This window comes from Salvelinus namaycush, chromosome 2 (genome assembly GCF_016432855.1).
Source record: "Salvelinus namaycush isolate Seneca chromosome 2, SaNama_1.0, whole genome shotgun sequence".
NCBI lineage: Eukaryota > Metazoa > Chordata > Actinopteri > Salmoniformes > Salmonidae > Salvelinus > Salvelinus namaycush.
Window position 1 is genome coordinate 72,271,728 of NC_052308.1, and position 13,966 is coordinate 72,285,693.

Below are 13,966 nucleotides of genomic sequence, written 5' to 3' on the forward strand. Positions count from 1 at the left end.
AGGGTTCTAATGAAAAACTTTATTTACAGTCCCATTGTTGTACTTCAGCACCTGAAAGACGTCTCAAGGGTTGCAGGTGTGACCTCAATGGCATCTTCTTCGGAGCAAATACATTTAATGAATCCTTTAACAAACTGACAAGCATTTAGATTAAAGGAAGACTGGCTCCCTAAATCATTTATAGTATACGAGTCACCTAGAACACAATTCATCACCAATAAGTCCAGATTTAAAGCAGCTCACCAGCTTGGAACCCCTACTTGCAAGGGAAGACGTATTCTGTCTCAGCCTGGTCACCTGTAACCGTAAGACAGGTTAGTCTCAGTAAATTAAAACAAGTTGACCAAATGTTCCTCAGAAGAGGGGAAAATAACATTTTGGGGAGGGTTAGTAGATCAACTTACTTGGCTGGTAGTAGTCATAGATCTTGACCACTGCTGGCTTTAGATTCTGTACTGGGAACTCCTGTATGATGTCCAGGGTGATGTGGAAAGGAAATAGTGATGTCAGCTGTTGGGAGAAACAAACATATGGGTCATTAAACGATCTAAGCAGAAGTTTCTGTATTTCAGCTTTGCTGACAGATACAGCAAAATATATTATTTTTAAATGAAGCCCATTATATTTCAAACTGATCAATGGTTTTCACCTCACCTCTGTCAAGTACAGTAACACATGGTCATCTTTGATATCAACACGATCCACTCGACTTGAACCCCTCAGCTGTGAAGACAAGTCATTGACATTGCACGGACAAAAAACCTTGAGCCTTAAAAAAGGGACACAGATGAGGCAAGACCTCCATGGATAAAGGTCACACCACAACAACTCACCCTCCCCAAAGAGTCTGGATCTGGAGAAAACCCAGAGAGCATTTTCAAATCCACTATAATCATATTGGTGGTGAGCTCCTTTCCACGATATCTGAGAAAGATGATGGACAACTGCTTTTAATAAATCAAACGCTTGGATTGTTTTAGCCATAAAGACCAGGCTGCCGGCTAAGCATTCTGACTGATCCAAGCAGAGGTACCAACTAGAAGGTCAATAACCTATAAACAGGTATAACGAAACTAATTCATTTGGGTCAAATCCATTCTGTAAGACATGCTCCAAGATAACACCGGCAAACGAGGTGAATACAAGACAGGTCCTTCATTCTTACCGAGACTCGAGCTTCAGCGTGACTCTGGGTCTCAAAGACTTGCTGTTGCAGTCCACCTCTGGAGTCACCTGGATACTGAGCGTTGTGCTTCTGGTAGGAGTAGGGACGTTGTAGCGGAGCACCACCTGGGATAGAGAAGAGGAAGTCAGGGAAACCATCCTGTCCAAATACAAACGTTTTATGAGCCAGAAGAAACATCTTGCGCCACAGGACTGGGAGGAGAGATGTGTATTCACTGACCTGCACTGAGGCACAAGCACTGCCCTTCACTTCAACGCTGTACTTCCCTTCTGTGTCCTGCAGCGCCCTCTCCTGGTACAGAAGCTTGTTGTTTTGGTTGACAAGGAAGAGGCACCGTTCCCCACTGGGAGACCGTACCGTCACTGTGCTGGCTCCTCCTCTACTGAACACCCTGGTGGAGTAGAGAGCCAGGGCCTGGAGGGCCACCACGGTGTCCTACACATACAGACCACAGGACAATCAGTTCAAAATTAAAGACACCATTTTGAAGGGTTGATTATTTTCCTCACATTGAACAGTTGCTAAAGTGACTAAATCCCAATTCCATTCATTATGATGGTTTCTAGGCTCTGTACCAGTGGAAGTGAGCCTCACCAGGTTGGACATGAAGAACACATGACCTGTGGTCTGATACAAGTCAAAGTCACAATGTTTGTACTAGTGCAGCATTTCAGACCGCTGGTGTTTGGGAAGTATACCTGGGTGGAGGAGAAGCCTCCGTAGGCGTTCTGCTGCCTCACCAGCCACCTGACGATGCGGGAGGCGTAGCCCAGGTCAGAGGTAGACCGAGAAGAGGCACTGAGGGACGCCAGCAGAACGTAGGAGCTGATCTCCACCTCCAGGGAGGGTAAGGTCTCCGAGGAGGACTGGGACCAGTGCAGGAGACCCCCTGAGGGTTGAGGAGCACACACACCAGAATAAGAACTAGCTTATTCATCCCAATACAGACTACACGATACAAAGTTCTGACCTCCCCAATTCATTTCATGAGCAAGTTCAAATAGTATTTCTTTACAATAATTGCCAGATGGTCTGAGTGTTTGCACTTTTGGGAGTACTCCATTATCCAGGCATGCTCAATCAAGGAAAGACTGCGCTAACAGATCTTGGACCAGGATATAGCTCACCCTCTTGAAATGAGATGGTGTCGAGGTGCTGCAGAAGCCGGGCCCGTGTCTCCATGTCACCTGCCAGGGTGAAGGTGTAGGCCAGCAGAGCAGTAGCGTAGGTGTTGGACAAATCACTGGTGGAGTTCTTCAGGCAAGACAAGCTGTGGTCCACAACAGGATCCTAGAGCACAGAATGACAGCAGCACATTAAGATAAGCCAGCCTGGTCCCAGATCAGTTTGGACTGGGTTCCATTCAACTTGCTGTTCTGGGGCCTCAGGCAGTTCAAATTGTTGATTAGGGAACACTTTTTGCTGAGGAACGGGATTGTTTTTCCTTGTAAATCTTGTGCATTTTATTACATTTGTAAAGGGTATAATTTGTGTATATGCAGAAGTCCCATGCTAAAGAGGGATCAGACAACACGAACAGATCTGGGACCAGACTAGAGAGATTCAAGCTGGAGCACATTTCCTTTCTCACTTTACAGTAGCATACTGAGCCTAATATCACTAGTAACAGATCTACGCCATTCAGATCTGCTTACGTAACGCCCATTCTATGTTATGTCATAGACTACTTTCAGAGAAATGACAGTTGATATAAGACACAGATGTCATACAGGAGGCTAAATGAGTTGCCTGTAATGACGTTGTGAGGAACGGTTACATGGAGTGAAGCTACTTACTGACACGGACATGTTGAGCTCCAGCATTGAAGCAGTGATGTAAGCCGTCAGTGTGACTTCATCCGTCACTCCACCCTAGAAAACAATGTCAACACACTAACTGTATCTAGCCTGTTGAAATCAAACTATGGCTGGTCTGACGAAACAACCAGTTTATTAGCAATATAAAATACCTTCATTCTGTTGTTCAAGAGCTTCCCTAAAGCTCTGAAACAGCCATGTTTGCCTTGTTGACGTTCCAACCAAGTCTTGGATTGCTCCATCGTTGCCGGGTCAACATAGATGAAAGACTGGGCTTTGCCAAAGGATCTCAAGACAAAAGCAGTCAGCCTGAAGAAAGAACTGGATTCATTTAAAAGCCCTGACATAATATCGTCAAGCTCCAAGTCATGACATCACACGTCAACTGTCCAATCCATCGTCTCCATGCCAGAGATGCCATTTGATTGGTCAATGCTTCATTGAAACTACCAGTAGGTGAAAATCAAGCCAAGTACTCACCAGGTGTTCCCCAAGCCTTGTCCAAACGTGCTGTACGCACCATCAGCATCCTTGTAGTTCAGCTGCCGTTGGTAACCTGCCGGTGGGGTTTTAGCATGAACAGTGACCAAGCGGTTGTTCCATTCCCAGAGTTGTGCCCCAAATGGCTCCCTATATATCAGGGCTCTCCAACCCTGTTCATGGAGAGCTACCCTCCAACCAAGTTGGAATTAACCCCATTCAGCTAATTATTAGAAGGGGAGCTAGATTAGGGTTGGAGTGAAACCCTGCAGGACAGTAACAGGGTTGGAGAGTCCTGCCCTATATAAGGAATAGGGTGCTATGAGACAGTGTCTATATTCTACCATCAAATGACTTCAGTAGGAAACCATGTGTTGGGTCAGTGATGTTATGTTAAGACATTGATATTAGAGGTATGCAGCTCCATCGTTACCATGACAGCAGGGTACACCGAGGAGAAACACTTTAAAATGGTTTGGAATAGAAAACCCTCTAATTGGACAAATCCAGCCCGGTTTGTGGATTTGGTGTCTCATCAAGACAAATGTTAAGGGACTCTCCTACCACTAGTGAGGAACTTGGTAGCCTTGTCTAGGATGGCTGGCGTGAGCTGCTTTGTGTTCCTCAGGTACTCCAGGATGTAGATATTGGGGGAGAGCAGGGCCATATTCTGCTCCCCACACCCATACGGCATCTGCAACAGTCCATCCAGGTTGTTGAGGGCCCGACCCAGGATGTCCCCTACAGAGAAACAAGGGACTTCTGTTACAGACTGTCGTCTTCAGCAAACAGCAGCATCACTGGAGAAGGGTTGTCTTCCCACCACTAACTACACAGTGGTGTATTTTACCCAGAACTGAGAGGGAAATCCTAGCAGAGCCATCCACCACATTCTGGGGGAGTTGCAGTTCCACCTCCTCCGTCAGAGCTTCTCCTGTGGACACAAAGATGAGCTGAATGAAGATGATCACGTCAACCACCGTGAACATTCAACGTTGATTCATTACTGACCAGTAGGACACAGCAACCAGTTGTAGGTGTGGCTCTTCTCTGTTCCCTCAGCCTGGAGGAAGAGAGGGATTCATTTCAGAGGCAGTTACACTAGACAGTATCTGTGCAACCTAACGTTAGTTCTCCCACAGCGGTAGACTACATACCTTCACCAGCAGGCTCCGTGTGACTGTGTCAACGCGTCCTCTCTCCGGTACGTTCGCAACCCCTTTGTCACACGCAGTGTGGGACTGGACAGCCGCCGCACTAACGGACACGTTCAAAACCCCTACACACAGTACAGCGCAGGTTACACAACATCCAATACGGTGACAGTACACAACTCAGGTTGACATCCATTCTGCCATTTGAACAGTTGAATGAAGACTAACCCAGGACAGAGGGGGCCATTGTCCAACTGAAGGTCTTTCGTCCATTGGCACACAAGCACGAGGAGTCCCGGACATCACGCAAGGGTGTGAGAGTGTAGTCAGCGGAAAGAGCTGGAGTCACAGAAACCTGCCAAAGAGGAACACGTCGTAAGATAACATGGTACGCCAAAAACAATACAACTCAAGAAACCATCCTGGTGCAGTGCCGTACCACGATGCACTTGGAGAGGTAGTTAAACACAGTGGCCTTCAGCTCAAAGTGCTCTCCCCGGATGACTGAGTAGGGCAGGGTGAGCTCCAGGAAGAAGGGCTGGAAGACCGTGAGCTCCACCAGAGGAGCCAGACCGAAGCCACTGGGGGCCAGGCAGAAGACCTCAGTCTCCCAGGTGGTGATGGTGTCTGGGACTGTCAGGGGGACATCTGCTGATCCAGACTCCCTGGAATACAGAGGTCAGAGTTCAAACAGAAAGCCACCAAGTGTCCAATAGAGAAGGACTAATTTCAACACTGTTTGTTACAAATGCATTTAAGCTTTATCTAACCAGGGACACCCATTGAGGTCAACGGGTCTTTTCTAAGAGAAAGCTGGCCTACAGTTTACAGAGGTTCAGGTTCCTAATCTACACCACGACTGTTTGGATATGAGGCAAGAGCTAAGAGGGCTTTCACCAGAGGTCAGCCTCACTGTGCAGAGCACTTACCCAACTTCCACAAGGTCCCAAATCCATGTCTCAGGGAAGAATGTACGGACCGTCTGTATGGGTGGCGGAGGTGGAGCGGCAAGTCCACCAGCCACAGCCATTTCAAGTCTAGGACCTGCTGATCCAGGCCTAGCCATAGGGCTGTAAGCTACTAACACAAAACATGGCCATTATTGTCAAGTTAAAATGGACTGAATGCTGTGCTTATTCTAACAAAAGGTCATCCATAACCCAAGATTCATTAGACTTGGCAATGAGAATAAGGGTTGGTAAGGACATCTCACCATAGGAGCGATAGTACTGGTTCCCCTGGTAACTGAGGCAGGAAGGTACTCTTATATCCAGGTTAGTCGCTAGCTTCAGTCCCAGCGTCTAGAAAGAGCAGAAACAACTTATTAATAAATGTCAGTGTCATTCTATTAAGTTTAACAGTGTAAGATGAACACATTGTAACAGAACGGGGACTGATTCTTCCCAGAAAGAAAAGAGGCTTCAAGTTGAGAAAACAGGGCAGAAATATTTACCTGAAAAACTGCATAAGGATCATTTGTCATCTCAGACGGTCCATATGGGTGTGGTATTATGAATCTCCTTGGTCTAACACGTAAACATGCTACTGGATCTTCAAGCTCGTAGGGAATATAGGTCGTCTCCTTGACCGGTAACAAATCAAATATCTGGAAAGGGACAACGGAGAGGTGTGAAATTACCTCGTTCATTGGGGACCGAACAGACTGAAACGACTACTTGGGGAAATACTCCATTTTTGTTTTCCATTGCTAAACGTTTAGAATGTTGTCCCGTCAACAAGGAGGTGCTTTCCAGTTACTGAGAGTCAATAGAAAGTGGGCCTCAAGCCAGAGAATGAGTCCCATCACATTTGATAAAAGCTCCCCAAATGACCAGTGAACAGATCCACTCCATGTCTGCTGTAGTCCTGGTTGTATTCCCAGCACCACCAAAACAGTAGGTATGCTGGTACCACTGTAGTTCACTTCAGTGAGCTCCGTTACCTTGTCAGCATCCAGCCTCTTCCCTGGCTCCATGATGCCAACACTCTGGTCCACAGCACCGAGGCCACAGAGGGAACCGGGCTGGGCCGAGAGACGCAGGGTGTTCTCCTCCCCTGGGACTGCGTTGGAGGGAGAGAACTCCACCAACACCTGGCATACACATCAGATACCATTACTCCAGGTATGATACAGTCTGGAAATACTGGACACTGGACACAGAAAATAACAATGTCCGCCACGTACAGTCACTGGGGATATGAGACTCCTGCACACACCTTGTTCCTGAAGCATTTCTCAGTGGGGAAGTTCATGCTGTGGGCGATGACAGTCTCACTGGGTAGCATACTGTACACCAGGAGCTGAACCACCGGCGCCATATCTGGAACCACTGCCAACTTCAAGGTGACGTCACCCTCAGCTACTGCAACGCAAGAGCAGGTCACTGTCATCGAGCACCTTCCAGAACGTTCAGAATCACATCATGAAACTCACTCACTCACCAGGACTGTCCTGCTGCACAGTAACATTGATGTGTCCATGCTGAACTATGACCCCTCTGGATAAGGCCTGGAGGGAAAGGGAACAGTTCTCAGCAACAGAGATGAGACGTTGCAACCTGGACTCATGGGGTAGACGTAACATGGTTAACAAATCCAGGACTCCAATTAGTATGATACGTTACGTTTTGTATGTATTCATTTGTGGATGTCCATCATCCATTTTATATAGGTTACACATTTGCTAAATGTAATATATATATATATATATAACAAAGTCCAATTTGTAACATGAGCTAGGTTGGGTTACAGTGGTTGATTAGGAGTATTGGTGTAGTATAGGAACATCCTTTGAAAGTGTTGCTGGAGCAATGTCTGAAATGATCCTGGTCTAAAGGAGCGCAACTAGGAAATATGGTGCTGTTTGAGAGGCACCGTGGGTTTGCAGGTTGTTCCTGGTTCTACTCACCAGGTAGAGGACAGCCACAGAGCCCTTTGGGACAGTCTCCCCTACGATGACATAGCGGATGGTGATTGACACCGCCTGCCCACATGCCAGTGGTTTCTCCACCTTCTGAATAGCCAGGGAGCTGGATGGTTTACTGTCAGGGGCAGCGGGCTGGATCAGTGAGAGTAGGTGTTGCCCTCTGTTGAAATAGGGGACCCTGTATCCTGGGAACTCCACTTGTGGGGTGTCGCTCACCTGGAAAGGAACAAAAGGGAGAGTCTAACTAAAGGCCCAATCCTAAATCACCCCCTAGACCCTGTCCTATATACAGTGGGGATCTGAGAGGATGACAGGAAGCAATATGGTAACAGATCCAAATTACTTCCACCTAGCCCATCCTGGTCATAGCATGTTAGGGTCATGACCTCTGGGCAGCATTTCCCCCCACTGTCCTGGGGACCCCAAGCGGTCCGATTCAAATCTTGAGGAAGAGTTCATTATTTGACGTCAGCTGTGTGGGCAAGAAACTAAACATGCACCCCTTACGGTCTCCAGGACACTGGCATGGAGTATAAAGTCTGTCAAACCTAGAAGGAATCATACTTACTACCAAGTTAATATTCTCTTTGGGCAGACTGGTTGTGTTGACGGAGAACCTGGCAATACCACGACTGTCCGTGGTTAGGTTCTGTAGTCGTAGATACGAGGACCAGCCTTTCTCCTCAAACAGGTAGACTAACATGTCAGAGATGGGTGTGTTGTTAAAGCGAACAGCATTTATCTGAGGAAAAGGGGGGGGGGGGTGTTGTATGAATGAAGTGACACTACATACGTCATCATTACCTACCACATACTGCTAGTTCAGGAAGCAGGACAAACTAGCATCCACAATGCAACAGGAACACCATTTGGACTTACCTTGCCTTCGATAATTGATCCATGCTCATAGATTTGGGGCGTGTCAACAAATGTGAATTCTCCAATCACATAGGAGAGCTCTATGCGTTTTTCCTCTGACAGTGTAATACCTGTCAAATGAAAACAGGATGGTATATTTCACAATTACCAGTACCAACACCATGCAGAAACTGAACTGCAGTGCAGCTTAAACAGAATATTAAAACAGCATTATATAAAACCCTGCTGCAGCACCAACGGTCATAAAGCTCTTTCTTCCCAACGTTGCGCCAACGCAGAGGAACCCAAACTCAGTCCTGGACCCCCCCCTGGGTGCACCTTGTAGTTTCCTGCACTACAGCTGAATCTAATCAAAACTACACTATGAGACGGTTATTTCAGTCAGCTGTGTAGCGCTCGGGCAGAAACCAAAACCCAGGGGGAACCCCAGGACAGTTAGGGAAACCCTGATCTAATGAACCAGGCAATAGTTACGTCGCCGTCAACTGAAGTGAAATGAAGGGTTTGTATTGAGTAAACAACATGATGCATCTCATAAAGGACTTGCCTGTCCCCTCCTCCTGTACTTCTGCATGGAAACTAAACACGTCTCCCAGCAATTTCTCTCCTGCATTCTTTGTGAAAATGGCCATGTTGAAGACATAAGAAGCACAGCCAGTATGGTCCATCTAGGAAAAGCAAGCAGAACCACACAAAAACAGATTTAAATCCCATTCAAAATGTAATATGTTGGTAAAAACACCACTAATAGTTTTAGGAAAGCATACAAACCTCTATTGACTCTTTGTGGCATGGAGGTGTGTAATCAGGAACTCCTTGTGGATTTCGCTCATCGATTGTTATTGGTATCACTGCATTGTCCACCAAGGGTCGACACAACTTGACCCCTGCTTTGCCAGGTACAGGCTGCCTATACGTGTATCTGATTTCAATTCACAACAAGACAAGTGTCAACTTCCTACATCCAATTATCATATTAAAAACATGAGACCTAAAGGCTTATGCATTCCTGCAGGCTTGAAGTCACGCATTTAACACGGTCAATGAATCTGGACCTGTATTCATAGAGCCTCAGAACGGGATCCGTTTTAACTACAGATCATAATGAACAAGGTCACATGTCAGGGTGGGACCTGATCCTAGAACAGCAATCCTAATCTGAGACGCTTTATGACCGAAGAACCAGCTGCTCATGTAAATGTCACTAACAAATCTCAGGGATCGTAGCAGCAGTTTAAGACATTGAGCAGTAGCATTGTATGTCTTCAATTAGCATGGGTCATTAATGCAGACCACATGCATATTTAAGGATTTTATATTTAAATAAGTGTATTTGAGTATCCTCAAATGCATAACAATTTCCAAGTGTATTATCAAATTCAGCTACAGTACTAGCACAGGCTGCTGCCTACAGACTTGAAATACTGGTCACTAATAATGCTGACATACCTTGCATTACTCATCTTGTATGTATATACTGTATTCTATACCTATACCTCATTCCATTCCTTAGATGTGTGTATTAGGCATTTGTGAAATTGTTACATATTGCTGCACCCGCAACATGTACTAAACACGTGTTGTAACCAATAAAATGTCATTTACTTGTATTTTCAAAGATCCAAATGCTTACTTTGAACTGTGAAAGTAAATGAAATACTTCTAATAGTATTTCAACCCAGGTCTGCCTCAGCGTAATGAGATTATTAATGACATGTAGTGGAGTTACACATCACCTTGTAACTACAGTACATTACAAGTCACCAATAGTGTTTACTCACTTTGCACACACTTTCACTTCATACTCTTCCTGAACAACGCTGATCTTGTCCGCGAGGTTCATTTGGATCTTAAACTTGGGCAAAACTACAGATAAAAAGAACAGCAGTCAACTCCAGAATGTTCCAGGGTTGTGATGCATTGATTCAACATTACCAAGCATGAAAGAGAAACTCCACCTACCATACTGTTCTACCTTGAAGTTGTGGTAGATTTTCTCTTCACCAATCCACACTACAATGGTATAGGATCCTACAGGTGCTTCAGAGTTCAGGGGGTGAGAAAGCTGCAGAATGCTGCCACTGGATGTAGTGTTGACCCACTGTCCAATCCGGTTGTGATTAACATCCTGTTGGTTCATAGGAAGGGGAACGTTCAGCAGGACACAACGTTGTGGAACGTTCACAACAGTATACAGGACAAGGAGTCAGTTCTATCTGTAACATTCATCTACTGAAGGGGGCCCAGATCACAACGCTGATAGGAAGTATTTAGCCAACTCCTACAGTAGGTGGATATGAGGACCTAGCTAGCTGGGGGAGTCATAATGCTGCAGTCTTCACACTGACAGTCAACATAGTCACACTAACAAGGATCTTACCTCAAGTTCCACAATGTTGTACTGTGAAGGGCAAAGACAAGAGATGGCGTTGTTAATGAAACATGAACCCAATGCCAAAACAGAGGAGCATAGCGGTCTACAACTATAGGAACTAGACAGGTGATTGGCTTGGTCACTTAACGTAAACATCACATGTAGCATTTGCAATTCAATCTCAGGAAGAGATGATCCCATTCATTCCAATCTGACCTATATGAATGGAAGCCCCATGTCCTGGCTGCTTGAGTGCTGTACATAATACCAGACTGCTATGTCCATCACAGTATTGTGACACTTCTGCATCTTGGTTTGAAATAGTAGAGACTGAACTAAAATACTATTGTCAATCGTATATTTTCAACTCACCAGCTGATTGACGGGGCTAAAATGGGTATCCAAGGTGACGACTCTAAAATGCACTGTAAAAAGCCAATGACAAGACGAACAATAAGAATATTAGAAGCATCATTTCAGACAACATAATCCCAAGGTTCCCAGATTCCCATCCTGATTCCAGTAATCTTTCACGTTTCCCTCTACAATCCTCATAAGCCACGCATGACTCGTTAGAACAGACTGGACCAGACTGGGGAAGAGCATTGCCAGCAATGATAGTGTTCTTTCCTACACAATTATTGCCTGATGCATTTCACAAATCTTCCTTCAGATTTCAGTCTGATAGTACTTCATTGTAATACGGTTACAGCCTCAAATAAACAAAGGGAACATGGTGGGGTCGTGGAAAACTGTTGATATCAAAATGGGGTCAGGGGTCCAAAAATGTCAAAGCACCGGAGTAAACCATTACAGAACATGCCAATACCTAATTGTCCTGTTTCTTAGCAACCAGACTACCGGCTGTAACATTACCCGGTTGTCCTGGGTTGTAGATTGGTTTGTCCGTTTGGATGAACGTCATGGGGCTGTAGGGTTTGATCATGACCCTTCTCTCCTCTGTGGATAGAAATGTTTCCCCTCGAACCTCCACCTTAAAGTTCTGCACTTTGTCGCTCTTCACATGAGGGGCCTGTCAGGGACGGAAACAGGGCAACACCGGTGAACTAACGGACCGATAACATAGGACATTAAAAATGTGGTGCCGTGTGGCCCAGCTGGTAAGAGCGTGCCACTAGCAACTTCAAGGTAGAGCGTTTAACTCCTGCAGGGATCACATTATGCACGTCGCAAAAATATAAATTGTCTCGATAGTATAGACAAGCATTCAATCAAAACCTGGTACAAATTGGAGCCTGAATCACAGAAAAGTTCTGGTAGGCCACCACTGACATTACCCATAAAATAAGCTGGCATTGCACAAAGAACCTAAGCGATGCATCACAGCTGAGCAGTACAGTACACTCTTATTGGAATGGCTCTAGATGTCCACCAGTGCTGGGCTGACCTGAAACTGGAAACAGCGGTGAAACTCTTGGTCAGAACTCTGGTGGAGAAGTCTCTTGTTCTGCCCGTCGGCCATCAGAGATACGGTCATGACCAGGGTCTCGTTGGGCTGCAGAAGGCTGGCACAAAGCTTGGCCTCTGAGCCTGCCTGGATCACTGCAGGAATGGCTACCATGTAAACCCTACAGAGAAAACACCCGGCAACAGGAAAATCACTACCCAATGACAGGATACCTCCAAACACAAAGCCAGGTGAAATACACAGGGGGATAAAGATCTGCAGAAAGGGTAGATTAAAAATTGCTCTAAATCTGCTCTGACAGAGAACATTAAACCCAGACGAGAGAAGCAAGTCTGATCATTAAATTCTAACTTGTGAGTGCAGATTGACTTACGGTCTTGGAGTCTCTTGACAGACACAAAGCCACTGAATGCAGGCAAAGAGTATCCATCTCCAAACCTGAAGCCCAGGAAGAACCATGACTAAAGGAGAAGAATAAACCACCGTTATGACCCAGTATTCCTACATGGAAGACCTGCCTACTGCAAGTTCATTTCCTGTCATTCTACCATTGGGCAAAGAACTGAACAATTGCATGATCCATTTCATGCAATTATACCAATGGGCAGAAAGTGGCCAAATGCACTTTTATTTCCATCAATTCTAGATATTCCCCCATGACTATGCCATTTTAATGATGAGTGAGAGTGACTAACAAAATCAATGTTAGTCTAGTGTGCATAGTCTACTATGTTACTAAACCCATTTAGAGTGCATTTGGTATAGCCTGTAAAAGATCAGATGAATGTAAAAAATGTTAGGCGTTAATTTATTAGAAGTTAATCGCCGCCCTGTTATGGGAATAATGATTGCACCACAAAATGCCATAACACCTGTGGTCTATGTCTACTCACCACCGGGATTTGTATGTCGATTTTGAAATGAGACGACTCGGTCACGTCCTCTTAAATATCCTGCAGGTGCGCGGCTAGTTCCGGATTTGTTTTCTGGTTACTAAGTGCGCACACCTGCTGGATATTGAAGGCGTTCGATTAGGCTGAACCGGGGTGCACGTGAACGGGCAAAACCGGTAGGGAGGAGCGCCTTCTCAAATGGAACAGTAATCTGCGCTGCCCGGTCATAATAGTCAACAAGGCGGCATGGTGCATCGTTCAGGATCATACATGTCTTTATCGTTCAGGATCATACATGTCTTTATCGTTCAGGGTCACACATGTCTTTATCGTTCAGGATCATACATGTCTTTATCGTTCAGGATCATACATGTCTTTATCGTTCAGGATCATACATGTCTTTTCGATCAAATGTTTTCCAATATTGGCAAGGCAGCTAAAGCACATCATGGGGATTGTATGAAGACCGAACACTTGGGCCTATGACACGCATATGAAACTATCCTAAATCATTACTCCTTGTTTTGAACCGACTTCGCCTTTTTAGCGGCACCTGGCTCATGCCGGAAGGCAGCCCGGTTACAAAACGAATGCAATCCCGTATCACCATGTGCAAACTCCTCCCGGGGCAGATCATTGTAGGCCGATATAAACCCTGAATTGCTTACACTATTGATGCGTTCGTATCCAAGTGGGAAGTGGGAAATTACCACATAGGACTGGGTAAAATCCACTTGAACGGCCGATGGTTAGCAGATGTTAATGCGAGTGTAGCGAAATGCTTGTGCTTCTAGTTCCGACAATGCAGTAATAACCAACGAGTAATCT

The 13,966-nt window shown here is 45.6% G+C and overlaps 1 protein-coding gene across 3 annotated transcripts; it reads right to left on the reverse strand.

Moving 5' to 3' along the window:
• LOC120017815 (alpha-2-macroglobulin-like) lies at positions 1-12,704 on the reverse strand. 3 transcript variants are annotated; one of them, XM_038960798.1, is made up of 35 exons: positions 12,619-12,704; positions 12,225-12,405; positions 11,693-11,849; positions 11,189-11,241; positions 10,823-10,843; positions 10,405-10,570; positions 10,224-10,308; positions 9,214-9,364; positions 8,990-9,110; positions 8,443-8,552; positions 8,132-8,305; positions 7,546-7,779; positions 7,080-7,146; positions 6,855-7,000; positions 6,580-6,729; positions 6,091-6,243; positions 5,851-5,938; positions 5,567-5,717; positions 5,077-5,302; positions 4,866-4,992; positions 4,641-4,762; positions 4,495-4,546; positions 4,334-4,417; positions 4,048-4,224; positions 3,484-3,559; positions 3,156-3,312; positions 2,983-3,057; positions 2,314-2,476; positions 1,885-2,075; positions 1,406-1,621; positions 1,166-1,290; positions 834-924; positions 655-723; positions 405-510; positions 1-297 (listed from the first exon to the last, which is right to left on the reverse strand). In XM_038960798.1, exons 1-35 carry the CDS (start codon positions 12,702-12,704, stop codon positions 257-259), a joined length of 4,392 nt encoding a protein of 1,463 aa, XP_038816726.1. In that variant the 3' UTR covers positions 1-256. The 3 variants fall into 3 exon arrangements, with proteins under 3 accessions (XP_038816726.1, XP_038816723.1, XP_038816716.1); XM_038960795.1 differs by lacking the exons at positions 8,990-9,110; positions 9,214-9,364; positions 10,224-10,308; ... (4 more) ...; positions 12,225-12,405; positions 12,619-12,704 and having other exon boundaries at positions 6,855-6,997; positions 8,443-8,576; XM_038960788.1 differs by lacking the exons at positions 8,990-9,110; positions 9,214-9,364; positions 10,224-10,308; ... (4 more) ...; positions 12,225-12,405; positions 12,619-12,704 and having other exon boundaries at positions 5,567-5,714; positions 8,443-8,576.
• Positions 12,705-13,966: the final 1,262 nt, after the last annotated feature.

Coding starts and splice junctions, on each gene's coding strand:
- LOC120017815 (XM_038960798.1), bottom strand. CDS start 12,704: ATGGTTCTTCCTGGGCTTCAGGTTTGGAGATGGATACTCTTTGCCTGC. Junction 12,406..12,618: donor TGTCAAGAGACTCCAAGACC/GTAAGTCAATCT, acceptor TTTTCTCTGTAG/GGTTTACATGGTAGCCATTC. Junction 298..404: donor CTATGACTACTACCAGCCAA/GTAAGTTGATCT, acceptor TTACGGTTACAG/GTGACCAGGCTGAGACAGAA.